The 22,442-nt window shown below is 54.5% G+C and overlaps 1 protein-coding gene across 1 annotated transcript; it reads left to right on the top strand.

Moving 5' to 3' along the window:
* The first annotated feature begins 767 nt into the window (after positions 1–767).
* Positions 768–21,333, top strand: LOC141983511 (protein brambleberry-like). The gene is made up of 13 exons (XM_074946711.1): positions 768–788; positions 1,174–1,443; positions 2,751–2,879; positions 6,272–6,457; positions 6,705–6,927; positions 8,004–8,120; positions 10,148–10,327; positions 11,172–11,378; positions 12,038–12,200; positions 13,798–13,862; positions 13,955–14,145; positions 14,724–14,815; positions 20,589–21,333. The coding sequence occupies exons 1-13, from the start codon at positions 768–770 to the stop codon at positions 20,722–20,724; spliced, it is 1,980 nt and encodes a 659-aa protein (XP_074802812.1). The 3' UTR covers positions 20,725–21,333.
* Positions 21,334–22,442: the final 1,109 nt, after the last annotated feature.

Here is a 22,442-nt window from a genome sequence, read left to right as displayed (position 1 = left end):
TGTTTAAGTGCATGGAGCCGCCTCCGGAAGTGTACTGCTCTTGGATAAAAAGAATCCAAAGGGGTTAAATGTTAAGGGAATTAGTTGAGGCACAGAGCCTACCAAGAAGGAGACGTTTTCTCATTAAAAGTATATCTTGGATAGGGAAGAGCGTGCAGCCTGGGAGCCGATCTCCATTGCTCCTGGGTGGCTTTAGCATCTTTAATGTTACAATCCGATCTGTGAAATGAGAGCCGCAATAACAGGTACGCAGCGGCACCATCATTGCTAGCTCCCCGAGGCTCCTGCCCTCGCAGCCTGGCTCAGTTTGCTTAAAACCAGCTGTAGGAAAATCTGGAGACTGTATCCGAATGTTACCTCGCTGAGGGCCACATTGCCGGCCGCATCTAGGAGCGTAACGTTCTGCATAACGGAGAGACCGGGGCGGGTGCATGCAGTCGTGTGGCCTGTGGAGACTCTAGATCCCAGCATGTATCAACGTGGGACTTTAGCATGCTGGAGCTGTTAGTTTCCATGAGCCCCAGACCCTCTGTGTTAGTTCTAGCTATCTGACCATTAATCTTCCTCTCCCAGATGCCCCTAGGACATACACAGGAAGAAATCAGGGAGGAACCGTAAGCCCCTGGGCACCTCTAACTCAGTGTCACAGACATCTCTGTTATTTATTTGTATTGTTGCAGCACCTAGGAACCCCAGATGTGGCATTGTCTGTGTTTGTGGCAGCCCCTAGCACACGTCCCTGCCCCCAAAGAGCTTCCGATCTAAGCATGAGACAAGATCGTAGATGGGTACAGATAGGGGAGTACAAGGCAACAGCGAGACAATGCGGTCGGCGTGGCAGGCCGCGGCCTCGGCACACCAGCAGCATAGCTGTTGTCATCGTAACATCAGGCCTGTGCTGTTCGCTCCCCTCTTCTGGAGCTTGTGGAAGATGTTAGGGCCAGTCCCACCCCAGCTCCTGGATGGGCCCCGCTCTGCAGCTCAATACCGTGCCATTTACCATTGCTCTGTGCAGGTCCTGCCATGTAGTGGCCTCCTAACCAAGCCAGGCTGAGCTCTCTGAGGTCGGGGAGTGGTGAGGGATGCAGGGGGCTTGGATGTGGAGCTGCTGCTCAACGGCTGGGGCTCCCCAGACTCCTCTCAGTTCAAACTCTCTCTGTTCTCTCCCTGCAGGATCCTCCTCTGTGCCCCAAGATGCTGCCCTTGGACCGCCGGGCTCTCTTCCTTCCTACCCTCCTCTCCCTCCTTTTCGCTCCCTCCTCTGGATTTTTTGGCTGGTTGAGGCAGGGAGCAGCTCCAGGAAGAGACCCCGTCCCCCCGACACCAGCTCCGGACTCAAGGAGTCTCTCTAATGCTCCCTTTGAGATGACGACGGGCGATGAGCGATTCCTGGCTGAGGCCAGGCACCTGGATCTGTCTCCACTGGACTCTTGTCACCACAAGGTGTCACTGTATCTCTTCATTGCAGGAGGGCCCTAAAGGGGCTGGGGCTGTCCAGACAGGGAGGAGAGAATGGCCCGTGCCCCAAAGCACTTGCCATCCAAAGTCCAGATCCTGCCAGCACTCCTGCATGCACTTCCCTGTGTGCAGGAGCCGTGCCCTTGCACTCGGTGGGATTGCTCCCTGTGCACAGATGTTTGCATGATCAGGCCCTAAACGGAGCAGCAGTGAAAGGGAGTGGGGGAGGGAGCCAACAACCAAGCAAGGGTGGTCAGACTGATGGTGTCACTGTTCCATGTGGCCACAAATTGCACGGTGTCCGGTGTCCGTAGGAACTCTCCTCAGCTGCCCCGCCCCTCGTTAGCTGGCTCGTTTCCTGTAAAGGGCGTCTGGTGGAGGGGGAACCTTGACGGTGAAGAGGGTTACCCTGTTTGTCCGCTTTGTCAACCAACCTCTCCAGATGTTCTTCCAGGCCACCCCCCCTACCCCTGGAACGCTCCCCAACCCTGGAGCGGGTCCACACGACCTCGGCATGTTCACATCCCTCCTCCCTGCCAGGAGGCCTGAGAGAGACGCGTCGTGTTTATCTGTCCAGTGTATTAACAGTGCCGTGCTGTGTAGCTGTTCGTGGGCAGAGCCCTTGCTGCTGGCCTGGGGCTGCCAGTGGGGCACATGGTGCGGGCTCCTTGGTCAATCTGCTTCTGAAGGCTTCTAGGCTCTTCCGCATTTGCAGAGCAGCTAGAAGTGGGTAGGGGCAGCTGGCCTGGCGGGAGGGGAAACAGCTGCTCTCAGATAGGGGGAGAGGAGCTGCCCGCTGTCGGGGGCGGGGGAAGGAGGGGACTGAGTGGTGAAGAGGCATGGGCTGGGGACATCTCCAAGGGAGCAGAGACAGAAGGGCACCAGCTGGCTTGACTGCGCTTTCACAGGGAGGGGCCGTGTGAGGAGGGGCCCAAGGGGGTTGGGATTGTCCCCTTGTGTTGTGGGGGGCCTAGCATGCCTCTGGGTGCTGCCGAGCTAATCATGGGGCATGGAGGAAACCAGCAGCAGCAGGAGGAGGAGGTGGGGGGGAAGGGTGAACCCTAGGAACTGAGCTCTCCTCATTGAGTCACTGCCCAGCATTCATGATTCTCCTATCGTGGGGCTGGGGGTGAGGATTTAAAATGCACGTCTAGGGGCAGAGGCCACATGTCACCTGCAGATGATGAGTTACCTTCTCTTGCACCTGGGAGGGGCCGGGGGGGTAGGAGGCACCAGCTTGCTGAAACCACAAGCCCTAACGCACTCCTTCCTCTCCGCGTTGCTGCTGGCAGGTTATTGCCCAGATCCACTCCTCCTGTACGGACCTGTCAGAAGAGGAACTGGCCAAGCTGGGGGTGTCCCTGTTTAACTGCCAAGCGAGCGTGGAGGGGCGCAAGACCTATCCCTGCACTGCCGACATGGTAAGACGGCGAGGGGCGGCTCTGAATTCACACCCTCCAATGCTGGTTGGGAGAGGACTGCAGCCGGCACAGGCAGCCTGAGATTCTCCTCACGTGGGCCTGGGGAGTGAAGGAAGCCATGGAGCAGGGGCTCCTGGGCAAGGCAGCCATCTCACACCAGGGTGGCCCACCAGGAATGGGACTCGCATCGCCCTAGGCCTGCAAATGGACATCGTGTGGTGGGAACGACCTGCAGCCGTCTCTGACTTTAGCCAAGTTTCCATGGGGATGAAAGGAGAGGCCTCCATATCCTATTGCTGACATCTCCTGCCCCGGCCCAGCCACCCTTCTCCCCACCCATCCATCATCTTCCTCCCCCCCTCCCCCCTAGATCCACACATCTTCTCCCCCTGCACAGATGGAGCTATTGAAATGGGCGGTGACAGGCTGGGGGTGCTGTTCCCCTGGGGTGGCTGCACAGCTAGCTTGGTCCATGTTCCCGACTGGCTCATTGCGTGTAGTCAGGATATTAGGACAGCGAGGCCAAGAGCACTTTGCATAGCTTCAACGATAGAACCTCTTGGGCGTGAGAGGTGAAGACCCGGTAGGCTGGCTGGTCCATCTCGCACCCAGTGCAGGACTGGTTCCTACGAGGGATCTTGGAGCGTTTTGTGCAGTCAGCCGCTTCAGTGTCCCAAAATGGGTCTCCTGCCAGTTGCCTTGGGTTCCACAGCCCCGGAGAGCTCGCTATGCAGTATCCCCCTGTGTGTTCCCCCTCCTTATCTCATCTCATCCTCAGTCTCGCAGGTGGGTATTGCCCTGTGTAATTCCTCTCCCTCTGTGGTGCTCGCCTTTCAAATGTGAGGCCTGTCGTCTGCCTGGCTCGCTATCCGTTAGCTACGTAGCCCTGCGTATTTATTTATTCCAGCCTTTCCCTCCAGCCCTTGATCACTTTGGTTGCTTTTTTCCCCAACTCCCTCCAGTGTCAGTCTCTTTCAGTCCCATGGTGTCCAGGACCAAACACAATATCCCAGGTGCGCCCACGCCAGGGCTGTGTCAGTCTGTTTGTGATGAGCAGCTCCTGCGTAGCGCTCTTCAGCTGTAGTGTTCTAAGCGTTCTGAAAAGGTGGGTCAGTGCAACTCGCTCTGTTTTAAAGAGGGGAAACTGAGGCACACAGGGATGTGACTTGCGAACAGTCACATGCTGAGTCAGTGGTGAAGCCAAGAATAGACCTCTGGTCTCCTGATTCCCAGTCCGATGCCTTGTATAGTGGGCCATGCTGCCTAAGATCTAGCATCTATCTGCCCTTGAGAACTGACCATGGTAGGGTACTTTGATCTAACACAGTAGTGCTTCAGCTGTATGAGAACAGATCATAGAATATCAGGGTTGGAAGGGACCTCAGGAGGTCATCTGGTCCCACCCCCTGCTCAAAGCAGGACCAATCCCCAATTAAATCATCCCAGCCAGGGCTTTGTCAAGCCTGACCTTAAAAACTTCTAAGGAAGGAGATTCCACCACCTCCCTAGGTAACACATTTCAGTGTTTCACCACCCTCCTAGTGAAAAAGTTTTTCCTAATATCCAACCTAAATCTCCCCCACCACAACTTGAGACCATTACTCCTTGTTCTGTCATCTGCTACCACTGAGAACAGTCTAGATCCATCCTCTTTGGAACCCCCTTTCAGGTAGTTGAAAGCAGCTATCAAATCCCCCCTCATTCTTCTCTTCTGCAGACTAAACATCCCCAGTTCCCTCAGCCTCTCCTCATAAGTCATGTGCTCCAGTCCCCTAATCATTTTTGTTGCCCTCCGCTGGACTCTTTCCAATTTTTCCACATCCTTCTTGTAGTGTGGGGCCCAAAACTGGACAGAGTACTCCAGATGAGGCCTCACCAGTTGAATAGAAGGGAACGATCACGTCCCTTGATCTGCTGGCAATGCCCCTACTTATACATCCCAAAATGCCATTGGCCTTTTTGGCAACAAGGGCACACTGTTGACTCATATCCAGCTTCTCGTCCACTGTCACCCCTAGGTCCTTTTCTGCAGAACTGCTGCCGAGCCATTCGGTCCCTAGTCTGTAGCAGTGCATTGGATTCTTCCGTCCTAAGTGCAGGACTCTGCACTTGTCCTTGTTGAACCTCATCAGATTTCTTTTGGCCCAATCCTCCAATTTGTCTAGGTCCCTCTGTATCCTATCCCTACCCTCCAGCGTATCTACCTCTCCTCCCAGTTTAGTGTCATCTGCAAACTTGCTGAGGGTGCAATCCACACCATCCTCCAGATCATTTATGAAGATATTGAACAAAACCGGCCCCAGGACCGACCCTTGGGGCACTCCACTTGATACCAGCTGCCAACTAGACATGGAGCCATTGAACGCTACCCATTGAGCCCGACAATCTACCCAACTTTCTATCCACCTTATAGTCCATTCATCCAGCCCATACTTCTTTAACTTGCTGGCAAGAATACTGTGGGAGACAGTATCAAAAGCTTTGCTAAAGTCAAGGAAGAACACGTCCACTGCTTTCCCCTCATCCACAGAATCAGTTATCTCGTCACAGAAGGCAATTAGATTAGTCAGGCATGACTTGCCCTTGGTGGATCCATGTGGACTGTTCCTGATCACTTTCCTCTCCTCTAAGTGCTTCAGAATTGATTCCTTGAGGACCTGCTCCACGATTTTTCCAGGGACTGAGATGAGGCTGACTGGCCTGTAGTTCCCAGGATCATCCTCCTTCCCTTTTTTAAAGATGGGCACTACATTAGCCTTTTTCCAGTCGTCCAGGACATGCCCCGGTCAGTCTTGCTTGTGAGGTTAATTTACCCACCTTGGTCCTATGTTTGAGTCCTAAACTGTCCCGAGCTGTAGAAGCTATTAGCTTGTGGGGACCCAGGACAGCTTTGCCGTATCACAACCTGCTTCTCATAGTTTCCTGATTAAAGCCAAAAGGGACCATTTGATCATCCAGACTGAGTTTCTGCATGTCGCAGCATGTAGACCTACACCCACTTACACCTGTATCGAGGCCAGCAGCGTGGGTGTGGCTAAAACATCTCTTCCACAAAGACAGCTGGTCAGGATCCAAAGAAACCAAGAGGTGAAGGATCCGCCACATCCCTGGGGAGCTTGTTCCTAATGGTTACTCACCCTCACTGTTAAAAACGGGTCTTCTTTCCAACTGGACTTCTTCTGGCTTCAGCTCCCGGCCCTCAGTTCTTGTTCTGCCTTTCTCTGCCAGATTATAGAAGGCTTCAGTCCCTGTGAAGTTACTGATATGCCATGATCAGGTCACCTCTTGCTTTCTCTGGAGTACTGCCATGCAGTTTCTGGGCTAGGAGGGATGAGGGGCCCTCTCCTGTGGCCTTATTGACCCTAATCCGGCTTGGCTGTCTTTCTTACCAGACCCTCGCGGAATGCACCGCCGACATGGACCCTGACACCTGGAACGCCTACCACATCGTCAGCAACCGGGCCCGCGCCGTCTGCTACTCCACCCGCCAGATGCAGTTCAAGCGCCGGACGGAGCACACGGTCAACACCCTGGTCTCCGCCGCCGTGAATCAGCTGGAGGCCATGAGGCTTCTGAAGGTGGGTAGTGGCGGAGGGGCGGCTCCAAAGAGGTCTGAACCAATGAGCAAAGGGCAGACTCAATGTAGGGCACAGCCACCATGGACTTTGATGCAGAGGGGGAGATTACCGATCCCAGCATGCAATGCTGCACCGTTGAAGCACGGCATGCTGGGACCTGTCGTCTCTCTCAGCCCTTAGCGTGCACCACTGCAGTCTCTGCATTGCTACTGGTACCTCGCTGATGGACTCAGTGTCTCGCTAACAGGACGGCCAGGAGGAACTGAAAGAGCTGACGGCAGAGTCCCTGCACAAGGTGGTGAGCAGCCAGCATGAGCTGCTGCTCCAGCAGGAGAAGCTGCAGGACAGCCAGGAGCAGATGGAGTCATCCATCCACAGCAACCTGGATCAGCTGACTCAGGAGAAGGCCTTGATTGCCAGCGGGCAGCAGCAGGTGGCTCAGCTCATTGAGGGCATCACCAAGAGGATGGGTGAGAACAGGGAGACAAGGGCATGGAGCATCCCCCGGCTCCCTAGAGCGGAGGTTCTCCAGAGGTTGCAAACAGCTGTCGGGGGGAGGAGGGGCTTGACTTCCCATCCCACTACTTGTTTGGTGTGGGGGGAGGTTCCCAGCTACATGGAAGAGTGATTCTGATGGGGAGGAGAGTCGTGAGACTGGAAAAAGCAGGTCAAGAGAGCGTGGTTCCTGGGGGAAAGGATGCGTGGGAGAGGAAGAGGGTCAAGGGAGATTCTGGTGCCGGGGTCACGAGGGTGATTCTAGGGGGTGGGGACCTGGGATAGAAAAGGGGAGTCACAGGAGTATGATTGTGGAGGGACACTGGAGGGAAAGGGATGAACAAATTCAGGAGCCGTTGACCTAGAGTGTCTGATGCTCCTGCGGCAATGCTGGTGTCCGTTAGTTTCAAGGCCCCAGGCCAGGCGCCACTGGGCCTGCTGTGGCTAAACCTGACTCGTGAGCCCTGGAGAAGGAATTTCCACCCATGTTCCCAGCTGAGGGGATCCACCCCCTTTGTCTTTACTCCTCCCCCTCCCTGAACTAGCCAAAAAGCTACAGCAAAGGACCAGGAGCCAGGAACAGACCCGACGTCTGATCTCACCTGAGCCATGGACCTCTGGGCAAGTCCAATTGCTGGATCTCGGGGTGGCTCAGTCAACCTGGCTGTAAAACGGGGATGAGCAAGAACCTCCACAAGTCCTAGTTGCTCCAATACGCCCAGCTCCCCTGTGGGAGAGAACGATGCTGTCTGGCAGTCTGACCGTCCAGCAGTCTCTGTGTGGCTCCCGCCTCTCCCTGCTGCCCTCCCCTCCCCTTCTCTTGGTGCATGTAGAGGTCTCATGCGGGTATTAGGTTTGGAAGGAGGCACTTTGATTTGACTGAAAGAGCAAGGCACAGTGACCTCCTCTGCAGCATCTTCACTCACCTAGGCTAAGAGGCTTTTACCATCGGTGGGTGAATAGATCACACGTGTGCAAGACACTTAACATGGGAAATGGCTTCACAGGAGCTTCTGCCAGAGCCTGAGCTCTGCCCCATCTCCCCCTGCAGAGAACGTGAGCAGCCACCTAGATGACCAGGACTTGGAGCTGCACCAAGGACACAGAGCCATCCTCGCTGACCTCACCCAGATGCAAAGGCGAGCCCAGGAGGTCTACTCCAAAATAGGTACCGTGACTGCTGCTGTCTGGGCCGGCTGCCCTCGGCTGGCCAGCGTGGGTGGGGCTGTTATATTATTTAGCTGGAATATATGGGGACAAGGGTCAAAGGTGTTAACATGACCCAGTGTTAAACAAGATTCAGGGTTTGGTACACAGAGACCTCAGCCTGCTTGGTCCCAGGGCAAACCCACCCTTAAGCATCCTTTTAACCAAGATGCAAAAAAAGAAGGGAAAACAACGTAAGTTACTATGTCAGCTTTTCATTTTAACATCCCTTTCCCTTTATCTGGAGAGAGGTTTTTAAAAGGAAACCCCCTCCTTGTTGGACAGTCTCTTAGATAACCATCCTTTCTGGGGCGAAGAGACATTAGCTGGGCTGGAGGGGTCTTATAGCTGTTGTTGTTAAAGTCTGATCCCGTTTCCTAAAAGCCAAGACAAGCACACACAAGGGTGAGAGAAAAGAATGTCAAAGATAGAAAATGCAGCTTCTGTCTCTGGTGTTAACTCTCACTGCTGGAGAAATCGAGGCCCAGCACACAGTCTGATCAGCCCCTCAGAGGCCAGGCAAACTTGTACCCACCTCGGGTTCTTCGGGGCACTGCTTTTAGCTGCCTCCTTCTGGTCAGTGTTACGGCAGTGTTGCAAAATATACAGTCTTGTCCATCTAAGCCAGACTCGTATTAGACGCAAGGCAAAAGGAGCAGTGGGGGCAAAAAACCTAACTGGCTTCAAGGCTGCGCTCGATACGTTTACGGAGGGGATGGTCGGATGGGACTGCCTACAATGGCGTGTCGCCGACCTGCGACTGCTAGCAGCAAACACCTCCAGCAGTCGGTGATGGGACACTAGATGGGGAGGGCTCTGAGTTACTACAGAGAATTCCTTCCCAGGTGTCTGCCTGGTGGGTCTTGCCCACATGCTCAGGGTCTAACTCAGGGGTTGGCAACCTGCGGCATGCATGCCAAAGGCCATACGCGAGCTGGTTTTTAGTGGCACTCTGCTGCCAGCCAGGGTCCCGGCTGCCGGCCCCACTCAGCCCGCTGCTGGCCTGGTTGGACGGAACCCGGGGCCGGCGGCTGGGACCCCACCTGGCCGGGGCCAGCGGACAGAACCCCAGACCGGCAGCAGGCTGAGGAGTGGAGAGGGCCTGGCAGCTGGTAACTGGGCTGTGGGGATGGCCTTCTCCTGCTTCAAGGGCAGAGGGACCTGCCTCCTGGTTCTTCATTTAAAAAAAAAAAAAAAACAAAACTTCCAGTTCATACACTATACTATACCCCTCAATACTGTTCCTATACCACACTTATTGCTGTAATATCTGAGTGTTACCAGTAGTGCCTTGAGCACCCTGACTAGCAGCTGTCCTGTGTGTTGGTGGTCTCATCCCTGCAAATTCGCCCTGATCCAGCTTGAGACCAACACCTCCACGGCTGAGAACAGCTGGCCTAGCTACTCTGGAGGAGGAGGCTGGTGAACGGTGCTGCCTTGTATCTCTCCGGAACCCACCCTGTAGTCTCAGTTCTCCCTCCCAGTTTCCTGGAGGTGCTGGCAAATCCTCCAGGAACTGTCTCAATGTGGGATTGAACCCCTGTAATTGTAGTGCCCCGAGCCTCAGCTAGGCTGTGCCTACTGCAAGGAGAGGCAGAAGCAAACCATACAATGGAGAGACCCTTACGTTTTAAACTCGATAAAGGAAAAACCCAGACATTTGGCAGGAACAAGAATAGACTAAGATAATAGACTATAAAGTAACATCATAGACTCACTCAGCAAACTAATAAACTGTAAATTACTATCCCAATACGAAGCTTTTTCTGTGCCAGGCTGTCACCCCTAGAGGGAATCAAAGCCCAGTTTCACCCCAGCCATCCTGCCCTGGCCCCTCCGGCTTGCGATGCTCCTTTGCTGCGGGGACTGCACCTCTCCCCAGCAGGTCCGCCCGCGACCGACAGTTCCTCGCCATTCTAAGCTGCTGCCCCACAGCTCCAGCAGGGATCCTACACTGGCTCTGAATCCTCTCTGCCCCTCTCTGCCCAGAGGCCAACCAGGCGCTGTTCCTGGCCTATCAGAACCAGACAGCCCTGTACTACGACGAGCTGATGGGGAAGCTGCACAGGATGAACCAGAGCCTGGGCCTGGTGCTCTACGCCGTGGGTCACATGCAGAGCAGTGTGGAGGGCCGGCTCCTGCACATCCAGAGATTCATTGGCTGGGCAGGTGACTGGGGGGGCAATGTGCATCTCGGGGCAGCAAGGGGCTGAGCAGCCTCCTCCCACCCGCGTTCACTGGGCTACACGCTGCTCGGTGGATGCGGGCTGGGAACTGGCCAGCCAAGGGATTGGGCTCCACATCCCAGCTTTGAGTGCTGGGGAGGCAGTTGCGCTCGGTGGGAGGAGACTTGTGATACAAGCAGCGACTCTGGGCTTCGAAGGGTGTCTGACCGCCCACTGCTCAGCTGGATGGATGTGCCCAGTGTATAAGGCAGCATAGGGCCTTTCTCCTCCCTCTGCTCAGAGACCTGGATTTGGTCTCCTGCTCTCCTCCCCAGCTGGGGCTGCACAGAGCCGCCAGGCTGTTGTCTGCTGTGCAGGGAGCGTCGGCCTTGGGCGAGGGAGTTTCAGAGGTGTCGCGGGGAAGGGTGGGAGAGGCATTTGCAAAGGAGCGGACTCCCCTCTGTCCAGTCGCATGGCCTGAGCCGTTTGCCCCCTGGTGTGGGAGGGTCCCAGCTTGGAGACGATACGACGGGAGTGGGCGTCAGAGGCTGGTGGGAGTAGTAACAGAATGAGCAAGTTGCTGCGCGGGCAGGTCCAGCAGATGCTGCCTACCCCTTGTTAATTATCTTAGTGGTGACCCCCCTGCCTCCAAACCCTGGGCAAAGCTGGGTGGTGTAGTGTCCCCCCACCCAGACTGGGGCAATAGTGAAAGGAGGAGATCTCTCTCCCCAGGCCACGCCGCTGGCAGGAACCAGCCGGGAGATGGCATTGGTCTGAGCCTGGAGCATGGATCTCTCATGAGGCAATGCGCCCGCTCGCCCGTCTCCCCATCCCCCTCTGTCTCGCAGGAGTCAGCCTCGGCGCCGCCTGCACCTGCGTCCTGCACGCCAGCTACTTCCTGCTCTCGGCTCTGCTCATGACCTTCCTGCAGACCCCAGGCCTCCCCCGCGCCGTGCTCCTGGTCCTGGTCGTCGCCAACGCGCTCTCAGAGCTCAACCATGCCACCTCCTTGGGCTTCAAGTCACTCACGGTTTTCCTGGTGCTTGTTGTTGCCGGTGAGCACAGCCGGCTCCCCCTCTCTGGCTTCTCTGTATCGCTGAAACCAGGACCCGACCTGGCACCGGTGGCCCACCCCCAGGTAGCCTCAGCAGGGAGGCCAAGGGCTGAATGGGTCACGGAGACAGAGCCCCGCTCTGGAGTGGGCTCACTAGGTAGGGACACATTGGCGCAGAGTGTAGGGAGAGCTGCCCTGGCATTGGCCACGCTGGGGTAAACAGGCCTGAGTCATCAGGCTGTCCCTGAGCTAGACCTTGACCGCTCCTGCGGCCGCTGGTGTCCGTCAATTTCAACCACCCACTGACCTGTAAAGCTCGCGTAGTCTAACCGCCAGAGGGGAACAAAGCCACCCTGTCGGCTTGGGTTACATTTGCCATCTAATCTCCTCCTCCCACCAGCCTGTGCTAACTCCCACAGCCCCCTGCGAGGTAGGTCAGAACCCTCCGCGTTTCAGAGATGCAGAGCCACAGGGAGTCCATGGTTGTGCTGGAATTAGCCCCCCAGCGCCCTGACCCCTGGCTCTAAGCAGGTAAGTCTTCTTCCAACAAAATATTGAATCCATTGGTCCGTCGGTCCGCTCCCCCGGCTCACCTTCTGTGCTTGCCGGACACTGCTCTGAATTTGACCCTAGCTCCGGCTTTGCTCATGGTTTTTGTAGGTAACTGGCTGCTGGCACACGTGTGCTGCTGTGCCCGGAGCGCGAGGGACCGGAAGCCGCCTCTGGCGCTCTCACTGACTCCCCAGAGGGCAGCGGGGGCCAGCAGCCCCGAAGCAGAGCTCAAGGACGATCCCCACTGTCGTATCACCTCCACCCCTGGCAGGTAGGAGGGGGCAGGTGGGACCAGCACCTGGGGACCTGGGACTAACGAAGGTAAATCTGGAGCCGTGTAGGGGACACTGCAGGGGACAACAGGTTCACGGCCAGATGTGCCCATATAACAGCCTTCCCTCCTTGGGTCTCTGCTAAGGTCACTTCAAACACACTGTGATCGCGCATTAGTGGAGTGTCCGGATTCACGTCTACAGTCGAGTTAGTTAGCGATGTGCTCTCGAGAGCCTGCCTTGTTTCAATGCTGGTGTCGGGTGCCAGGAAGGGTTTGTGGCCCTGTTTTCACATGAGGCACGGGGTTGTCCGTTGACTCAGGTTACAACTAACCCCAGAGGGAGAGGCTGGTAGTGAGAATGCCTGGTATTTATATAGCATCTCACCCTCCACTCTCCCTGCCTGCCATGGGGGTCTGTGGGCAGTGTGGGGGTTGGTGTGTTTGTGTCACGATTTACACCACATCCTCTGGCTGTTCAGATGGGGAAACTGAGGCACGGGTCGTGCAGTGACTCAGTGGCAGCGCTGAGAGTGGAACCCAGGAGTTCCCTGCAGCAGGAGCACCCAGGCCTGTAAGGTGCAGAGCAATGAGCAGCTTCACATGGACTGCTATTTGCACAGGTCCGTCTGTGTTAGACTGGGAAACTGACCAGTGGCACCCCAACGTCTGCAGCCCCGCAGGCTAACGTAGTGCACAGAGGCTGGCCGCAGCCATGCTAAGTGCGGCTATCGTAGCCGGCAGGAGCACGATCCCCAGCCCCATGCAGCAGGACGGAGTGAACACCTGTCACCGTGGTGGCTGCAGAAGGGGTGCACTGGTGCCAAATAGCCTCTGGGTGGCAGCAGAGAGCTCACCCTGCAATAGCCCTTGTGCATGGGGGTTCCCAGTTTTGTCCTAGGGTGACCCCAGGTTACGCCCATGCTCAGCTGTGTTAGCTGCATGAAGCATGTCACACCAGCTCTCCAGTGGATGCCTTGGGTCCCCCCTTCTGCATGCAGCTCAGGGTGCAGGTGCTGGTGTAGGAAGTCTAGTATGGTTTGGATGCCAACACAGGTACCGAGGACCAGATCTTCCCGTGTGTGGCCTGGTCAGCAGAGGTCAGCTGGGATGCTTGTGCACATCTGGGTCTAGTGTGTCCTCTCCTCGGGGCGGGGCGCCCTGGCTCTGGAACTCACTCCCCCATTCTACACCCACTGGTCCGGCAGGATCAATCTGCCTTGGAGGTTTCAAGGCCCACCTCTACTCTTCCAGCTGTGGCCTGAAGGGGCTGGGGAGTGGGCATGTGTCTGGGGCAAGTCTGCTCTTCGTTGCTCTTGCTCCGGGTCCTGTCACCTAATGCTCACGCACCCCGGGACACCTCTTCTGAAACTTACAAATTGATTCACCTAGAAGAAGATGAGGAGGGTGAGAGAGATGCTTGGTGTGGAGAGGGCACAGGCCATCTGGTGCGTAGGGGACGTGCGCCCCCGGCCAGGACACCCTGCAGCTTCGTGCTCTGAAGGGTGGGAATGGCGCAGGGGCTTAGCTGGGCCGGACTTGGGGTGAAACTTCAGCTGTGATGGAATCTTGTAACCTTGCTTCCTTCCCCTGGCAGGGAGTGTGAAATCAACCTCTTGCGGGAGGAGCTGAACAAGCTGGAGGAGATGAGCTACCTGCAGGGTAAGGGAGAGGAGAGTTCAGTATGGAGGGTGTCTGGGGAACCTGGAGGGAACTGGTCAGTGTGTCAGCTGTGGTAGCCATTTGTGTTCCAGACGACTCCTGCCTGGGGAGGGTGTCCCCGCTGACCGGAAACCCATTTCGTGATGGGGGCGTGCCGCTGCCCCCTGCAGGCTGGAAGGCACAGCAGGGATCTGCTGCTCCGCCGGCTCCCTCCGTCCCCATCGGGAACTTGCGCCGCATCAGTCTGAGCCGCACCACCAGGCACGAGGTGTTGGAGAGGCGGGTAAGTGGTGGGAAGCTGGCACTGCCCGGTGTGGGCCATGGGCAGCTGTGCAGGGGCAGGGCCGGGGCTGCCCGCCGTGGGGCTCGGGGAGAGGCCAATAGGAATGGGAGCAGGGCTGGGGCTGCCCTGGGAACAGCGCTGCCCACCGTGGGGCTCGGGGAAAGGCCGGTAGGAGTGTGGGGGCAGGGCCGGGGCTGCCTGCCGTGGGGCTCAGGGACAGGCAGGTGGGGCTCGGGGACAGGCAGGTTCCAGGGGACCCCCGCATTGCCCCCAACAGCCAGGCCTTGAGGCTTGTGATGGATCAGACCTGCAGCTACCGCCAAAGGGCCTTAAATCCACTCTGCATGGTGCTGCAGCCTCTTGCTGGGCCGTTAATTCTGAGCCACAGCTCCTGGGCGCGCTTCCCTGCAGGGACTCGCTGCTCTAGAAGCAAGAGCAACAGCTGGTGGTTCAGATCCTCAGCAGAAACGGGTTGGCCCTGGCGTTGGGCCTGCAGCTGATCCTGGTTCTCTCTTGCTGCCGGGGACCTTGTCTTCATCCTCATCAGTGCCACACGTGGCTTCCTCTTTCCCAAACAGGCCACACTGGAGAGGCGCCACTTGGGCCCCACATTCGAGCCCTTTTCTGACTTCAGGTCCTGTAGCCCGGACCAGTCCATGGCGAGCGACATGTGAGTATAGAGCGCTGCTCCCCTCTCGGAACAGGCCCCGCCGGATTCCTTCTGTGCAACGCTTCCCTGATCCCCGCTGGCATCTCCAAGGGACGCTTTTGGGCTGGGTTGTTCCTGCTAGTAACCGGCCCTGCCTCTAAGACACGGGGTGACTGATGTCGAGGGCGAGGGTGGCCTGACCTATGTGATCGGAGGAGAGGAAGGCTGCAGGCACGTTCTGGGCCACCATTGTCCCGTGGCTGCTGGTTTTACTCCTGGGGGAATTCTGTGCCAAAAAGTTCTGCACACAATAGTTTAAAATTCTGCATATTTGTTGTCAAAATAACACTATATAATCAAGCTGGTTTCAATTATTTTGGCAATTTATTTAAACTACAGTACAAGGGATGGAGAGTGGGGAGCATTGGAGGAAACCACCAACCCCCCTCTAATAGTAACATAGCAAGTATTGACCCTTTACTTCTAATTATTAGTCAACAAATATACGCAGCCATATGCTCAGTGTTACATCATAGGCAACTGAAGAGCAAGTGAGGGCCGGGGACTCAAACTCACAATTTATAGTGGCTACTGAGCATCTCCAGGAAGGTCAGCAGCACACAGTTCATGGAGCACATTTTGATAGGAAATTTTTTCAGTCCAAAAATTTAGACCAGTTCTAATCATTAGTCATGCCTGACTAATCTAATTGCCTTCTATGACAAGATAACTGGCTCAGTGGATGAGGGGAAAGCAGTGGACATGTTATTCCTTGACTTTAGCAAAGCTTTTGACACGGTCTCCCACAGTATTCTTGCCAGCAAGTTAATGAAGTATGGGCTGGATGAATGGACTATAAGGTGGATAGAAATCTGGCTAGATCGTCAGGCTCAATGGGTAGTGATCAATGGCTCCATGTCTAGTTGGCAGCCAGTATCAAGTGGAGTGCCCCAAGGGTCAGTCCTGGGACCAGTTTTGTTCAATATCTTTATTAATGATCTGGAGGATGGCGTGGATTGCACCCTCAGCAAGTTTGCAGATAACACTAAACTGGGAGGAGAGGTAGACACGCTGGAGGGTAGGGACAGGATACAGAGGGCCCCAGACAAATTAGAGGATTGGGCCAAAAGAAATCTGGTGAGGTTCAATAAGGACAATTGCAGAGTCCTGCACTTAAGACGGAAGAATCCAATGCACCGCTACAGACTAGGGACCGAATGGCTCGGCAGCAGTTCTGCAGAAAAGGACCTAGGGGTTACAGTGGATGAGAAGCTGGATATGAGTCAACAGTGTGCCCTTGTTGCCAAGAAGGCCAATGGCATTTTGGGGTGTATAAGTAGGGGCATTGCCAGCAGATCGAGGGACGTGATCGTTCCCCTCTATTCGACATTGGTGAGGCCTCATCTGGAGTACTGTGTCCAGTTTTGGGCCCCACACTACAAGAAGGATGTGGAAAAATTGGAAAGAGTCCAGCGAAGGGCAACAAAAATGATTAGGGGGTTGGAGCACATGACTTATGAGGAGAGGCTGAGGGAACTGGGATTGTTTAGTCTGCAGAAGAGAAGAATGAGGGGGGATTTGATAGCTGTTTTCAACTACCTGAAGCGGGGTTCCAAAGAGGATGGATTTAGACTGTTCTCAGTGGTAGCAGATGACAGAACAAGGAGTAATGGTCTCAAGTTGCAGTGGGGGAGGTTTAGGTTGGATATTAGGAAAAACTTTTTCACTAGGAGGGTGGTGAAGCACTGGAATGGGTTACCTAGGGAGGTGGTGGAATTTTTCCTTTGAGGTTTAAGATCAGGCTTGACAAAACCCTGGCTGGGATGATTTATTTGGAGTTGGCCCTGCTTTGAGCAGGGGGTTGGACTAGATGACCTCCTGAGGTCCCTTCCAACCCTGATATTCTATGATCCTATGATCACTAAAGCACCATAAGCAATTATAAGGCCATACTGTCATTTACAATAAGGCTCCTTTACACGACTCTGGCAAGGCAGGGGAGCCTTAAAATGTTTATACCTGTTTTATACTCCTGGGGGAATTCACTAAACACCGGAAACAATTCACTAAGCAGGCAGGCTGCTACATTCTGCTCTGCCTGAGGGAACAGCCTGCCCCAGGCCTACCTCTTCAGAAACACCCCAAAGCCCTGCCCCTCCATGCCGAGTGTGCCGCAATAGCAAGCAAGAGGGACAGAGTGGGACGGACACACACACACACACCACACACACGGTGATTTACGTCCCTACCAGCTGCTCTGGCTGTCCAAACCAATCTGCCTGCACTGCCGGGGAGGGGGCGCATGACTGCTCTTGTGGCTTCCCTTTCTTTCTCTGTCAGAAGTCATTTTTCTACAGGGAAGCAAAGAAATCTGCGGGGGCCATGAATTCTGCACACGCACAGTGACGCAGAATTCCCCCAGGAGTATGGTTTGCTTTCCAAGTGGCACAAACTGGGCCACTCCCTCTAGGGACTAAATGCTCCATTATCTCTCCTAATCTTGAAGCCATTTGCTTCTGATGCCCTGACTTTGCTAAGTGGTCCCTGGCTTTAGTGGCTAGGGACAGACCAACAGGGGAGTACAAGGACGCCATGAGACTACATTTGTCAGCATGATGGGCAGTGGTCTCTACACGCCAACTACCTCGTCAAGTTTTCTGATGTCACTGCAAAGGAGAGTTTTGACAAGATAATGAGGTGGCTTTGCGGCGCTTGCGGAAGCTCCTCCCAAGAGCGAGAGGCAACATGGGAGAAAGCACAAAGTTGTTGGTTTGAAAATTTAGCAAGAGGGTGATGGATGCTGATGTTGGCATTTTGATACTGAAAGAGATGATAGGGTGCAGTGAACGTGAAGACTAGCAGCTTGGGTTTGATACAATGGAGATTAGGGAGCCAGTGGAGGGATCCAAAGAGACAGGTGTCATGGTCAAAGTGATGGGCTAGGAGGATGATCTTTGCAGCAGCGTTCTGCCTGGGTATGAGCGGGGCAAAACTGCATTCGTCAAGGCCGGAGAGAAGTATGCTGCAGTAATCGAGATGACAGCCTGGAGGACAGTTCTAGCTGTGTGGATGGATGGGAAAGGCCGGATCTTAGAAATGTTGTGCAGAAATAATTGACAAGATTTAGACACCACCTGGATGCGAGGACCTAGAGATGCCACCCAGGTTACGGGCTTGAGTGATGGGCAGGATGGTGGGGTTGTCCACAGTGATCGGGGAGGGCTTGGGATGGGGGTTAGGGCAAGATTATGAGCTCTGGTTTAGCAATATTGAGCCAGAGTTGATGGCTAGACATTCATCTGATTAGATATTAGGAAAAACTTTCCAACTGTGTAAGGGGAGTTCAGCGCTGGAACAGGCTTCCATGGGAGGTTGTGGAATCACCATCACTGGAGGTTTTTAAGACCAGGTTGGACAAACACCTGTCAGGGATGGTCTCCATTTACTTGGTCCTCCCTCAGTGCAGTACTTGAGGGCCTCTCCAGCCCGATATTGTTTGATTCCATCCATGAAGAGATGTCAGAGCCGGGTGGAGATTGTAATCTGGCCAGATCTCGAGTGGAGGTAGATCTGAGAGTCACTAGCAGAAGAATGGTAGTTGAATTTGTTTGCAGATGAAACTACCCGTTGACAGGGTGTAAAGGGAGAAGAGAAGGGGACCACAGACTCCTGTGGAACCTCACAGCAAGTTAGAACAGGAATGAGCAGGATGCTCTGAAAGACACATGGAAGAAGCAATTGAGAGGTAGGAAGTCATAGAAGGACAAGATTTCAACAAGAGTATCATGGCGAAGGTGACTGATGGGTCAAGGAGGATGGGAGTGCTGGTTCTGAACTCAGGCTAGGAAGAAGTGAGGAGAGACTGGTGAGAGAGGTTTCAGTGGAGTGTAAGGGGCAGAAGCTGGATTGGAGAGGGTGGGGTGTAGGGTGGAATTGGAAGAGAGGAACCCCAGACAGCGATACTAGACCGTGCATTCAATAAGCTTAGAAATGAAAGGGAGATGGGGAAGTAGTTGGACAGGCAAGTGGGATTTTTTTTTTAAATGGGAGAAGCTAGAGCATGTTTGTACTGTGAGGGGAGGAGATGGAAAGGAGGGGAGTGGGCAGGAGGGAGATCAGGAGATGGGATAAGGTCACTGGGATGATGAGTGGAGAGGTTAGAGGAGGAGAGTGGGACACTGTCTGATGTGAGAGGGGAAGGGAGGGGGAAGCTCACATCTGTTTCAGTTTTCTCTTGGAAGAATTTGGCATGATCCTGGGCAGGAGGAGTACAGTGGAAGTGGCAGGGGAGGGAAGGTTTGGGTCAAAGGTGGTGAAATGCAGCTGGTACTGTGGGCGTGGGATTCCGTGTAGTCTGAGAAGTGGAGGAGTCTGTCTACATAGATGGCAGAACCGAAGGAGGAGAGAGTGAATCCGCAGTGGAGGAAGTCAGCCTGGTCGTGGGATTTCCACCAGCCAGAGACACTCTGCAGTGGATGCTGGAGGTGAGCCAGGCCTGAGGGTTGGCGGGACAGACCTGGGGATAGGAGAGGTGTGGGGGAGAAGAGTCATGGGTGGAGGAGAATGGAGGCATGGACAGAACTAGCTACTACATGAATGGAAGAAAGAGAGGGGGGAGGGCTTTGAGCAGATGAGATGTCATCAACACTGCGGGGCTGGAAGGCACAAAAAGGCCACGTGACTGGACGTGAGGGAGGGGGCTGATGGGTGGTGCTGAAAGAGACCCGGTGATGGGGAAGCTTAGCTACAGAGAGATGTGAGAGAGAGATTAAAAAGACTAGATGAAGAAGTTAGACTGGGATTTGTCAGCTTGGAAAAGAGACAACTAAGGTGAGTATGACACAGTTTAATAAAATCATGACTGGTGTAGAGAAAGTGACTAAGGAAGTGTTATTGACCCCTTCCCATAACACAAGAACCAGGGGTCACCCAATGAAATTAACAGGCAGCAGGTTTAAAACAAAGAAAAGGAAGTATTGCTTCACACAACACAGTCAACCTGTGGAACTCACTGCCTGGGGAGGTTGTGAATGCCAAATGTATAACAAGGTTCAAAAAAGAACTAGATAAGTTCATGGAGGATAGGGTCCATTAATGGCTATTAGCCAAGACGGTCAGGGACGCAACTAGCCTCTCCCTAAACCTCTGACAGCCAGAAGCTGGAAGTGGACGACCGGGGATGGATCACTTGATGATTGCCCAGTTCTGTTCCTTCCCTCTGGGGCACCTGGTATTGGCCACAGTCAGATGACTGGATACAGGGTTAAACAGACCATTGGCTGCTCTATGGTGGCTCTTGCATTCTTAAGTGAACAGCCCTTGGGCAAGTGGGAGAGCGGACGCAGGGCTGCAGGTGGAATGAAGAGATCAGGGCGAGGAAATGTGCAGTAAAGGGAGTGTCGTCAGCATGGGAGCTGAAGGGCCAGAGGATGAGTGTGGGAGACTGAGGGGAGGAAGTGAGAGCCAGGAGCAAGGCTGATGGGGAGGAGCTGTGGGGGATGGTAAATGAGGACAAGGAGGAGTCAGATGCAGGAGAGCAGGGAGGGGTTGGAAGCATTGATCACCTGTAGCTGACTTGGCCTAGGGTGGCTGTTTCAGCAACTTAACATGCTCTCCATTGGAACTACCAACAAACCCAGCCTGCTGCCCAGAGATATCTTCCCCCCCTGCCCCTTAGCCATGGGGTACCCCCTGCTGCTGGTGAGAGCCTGGTGGTTGCCTGACCTGACCCCACACTTGAGCCACAAGGCTCTAGACCTGCAGGTCTAATCAGCCTGTCTCACCATCCTTTCAGGTCCACCTCTTCGATGTCTCCGCGACTCCTGTGTCAGGGCATCACCAAGACCAGGCAGCCATGCAGGAAGAAGGCTGTTCCCGGACAGGAGTTTTGCCACGTTCACATATCCGGACAAGTATCCTACACCAGCTGAGCCTTGGGGCTCTCCGTCTAGCCTGTGCACCCGCTAGGTTAGTCTAGACCTTGGGTGGTTGGCTAGGGACTTGGAGTGCAGCTGAGACACCACCCCTTGTCTCAGCGACAGCCATTCTGGGGTGTTATTTTAAACACTGCCTTTGATTTTAATGTGTATGTTTGAATGGAGGGACTATGGCTGCCGAGGGCCAGCAGCCTCCTGCCTGGCAGCTTTTCTAGGGTCTCATTGGCTCTCTTTGAGGAAAGCCCCCTTTTAAATAGACCACCCTGCTCTGTGAATGTTTCACTGTCTCAAATGCTTCAGCCCCTGGCGAAAGTTGGGGATCCCATGAAAACTGCAGGAGATGAGGAGCTTCTGTGTTCACACTGACTCAGGAGCCAGTGGACTCTGCTTACAAGTCAAGTTGGCTTGTCTAGTGGCCACAGCTGCTCCAGTGGGGTGGTTCTGGCCTGCTCCACTGCTGCCTGCCATTGAGATGCTCATCCAGGCTTAGCTGAGCGAGTAGAACAGACTCCAGCTCCCTCAGCACCACTGGGACAAGCCTCTTGTCAGTAGAGATGCCTGGGGCCATGTTGGTAGCCAAGTTTTATATGGAGATCTGCTGTTTGCACATTGGTTTAATAAACAACGTTGATCTACTGCTGGGATTCCCGTGTCTGTCTCAAAAGAAACCTGAGAGCTCCTGGGCTGTGGGCAGGGGCTCCACTCTCTGGCTAAAGGGGGATAGGGTTGTATTAATTTAGATGGAATAAACGTGTTGACGTGACCCCGACCGTCCAACATTAAACAGTATTAGCCAAGGTGTGCAGCTTGGTATACAGAGACCTCAGCCTGCTTAGCACCATGGCAAACCCACCACTAACCATCCTTTTAACTCTTTACTACAGATCCAGAAGGAAACCGTTCAAGGGCTTGAAATGTAGAACACAAAGTCAGGCTTTCATTTCCATGCCAGCCCTTGTTCTCCTTCGTTAGCTTGAGAGAGGCTTTAGAACGAAGCATCCCCCCACGCTCCCTTGGTCAGTCTTTGAGATGGTATGAAAGATGCTAATAACTGTTCTTTGGGGTCAAAGGGAAGTTATCGCTGCTGGTAAAGTCCGATCTCCCTTCCTAGAAGCCACAACAAGACGACAACCCACAAGGGGAGAGGAAGGAGCAGCAAAGACCAAAAAAGCAGCTGCTGTCTCCAGTGCTAACTACTATTTGCAATCTTACTGCTGGAAAAACAAGGCAGGGCTTGGGGCTTTAGTAGCCCCTAGGAGAACTTGCAAACTTACACCACTCTCAGGCTACTTCGGGCACTCCTTTTAGCTGTCTGCTGCTGGTCAGGCTTACAGCAGTGTTGTTAAAGAGTCTTGGCTGGCTGAGCCAGATTCTTACTAGACAGAAGGCAAAAGGAAAGGGATAGGAAAGAAGAAAACAAGCTGGGGAAGAAAAAGGGGGGGAGAGAATGATAGACCCTCACCTCTCAGGTGGTGGTTGGGAGTTAGCCAAAGCTGGTGCCAGTGCTGATGTCCTCTGGGTCCCTTGCTCTGGCCTTGTTGCGTCAGGACATCTCTTGGGACTAGGACAACAAAGGCCTAACAGAGTCCTGGTGGGTCCTAGGAGCTGGTGGGGGTGGCACCCTTGAAGCTAGTTGATGCTTTTCCTCCTCTTCTGCCTATGTCAGTGGTCAGCTTCCTCTTGCCTATTCCCTCCCCCCACACACAAAACAA

This window comes from Natator depressus, chromosome 2 (assembly GCF_965152275.1).
Source record: "Natator depressus isolate rNatDep1 chromosome 2, rNatDep2.hap1, whole genome shotgun sequence".
NCBI classification, from domain to species: domain Eukaryota; kingdom Metazoa; phylum Chordata; order Testudines; family Cheloniidae; genus Natator; species Natator depressus.
The sequence above is the reverse complement of the archived record's forward strand: the minus strand, read 5'-3'. Positions and strand labels throughout refer to the sequence as shown.

What these genes read in the sequence shown, in the direction of transcription:
- LOC141983511 (XM_074946711.1), top strand. Translation starts at nt 768, where the DNA reads ATGAGACAAGATCGTAGATGG. An exon ending in TGAGACAAGATCGTAGATGG is followed by an intron (nt 789 to 1,173) that starts GTACAGATAGGG and finishes CTCTCCCTGCAG; the next exon opens with GATCCTCCTCTGTGCCCCAA. An exon ending in ATCCCTGCACTGCCGACATG is followed by an intron (nt 2,880 to 6,271) that starts GTAAGACGGCGA and finishes CTTTCTTACCAG; the next exon opens with ACCCTCGCGGAATGCACCGC.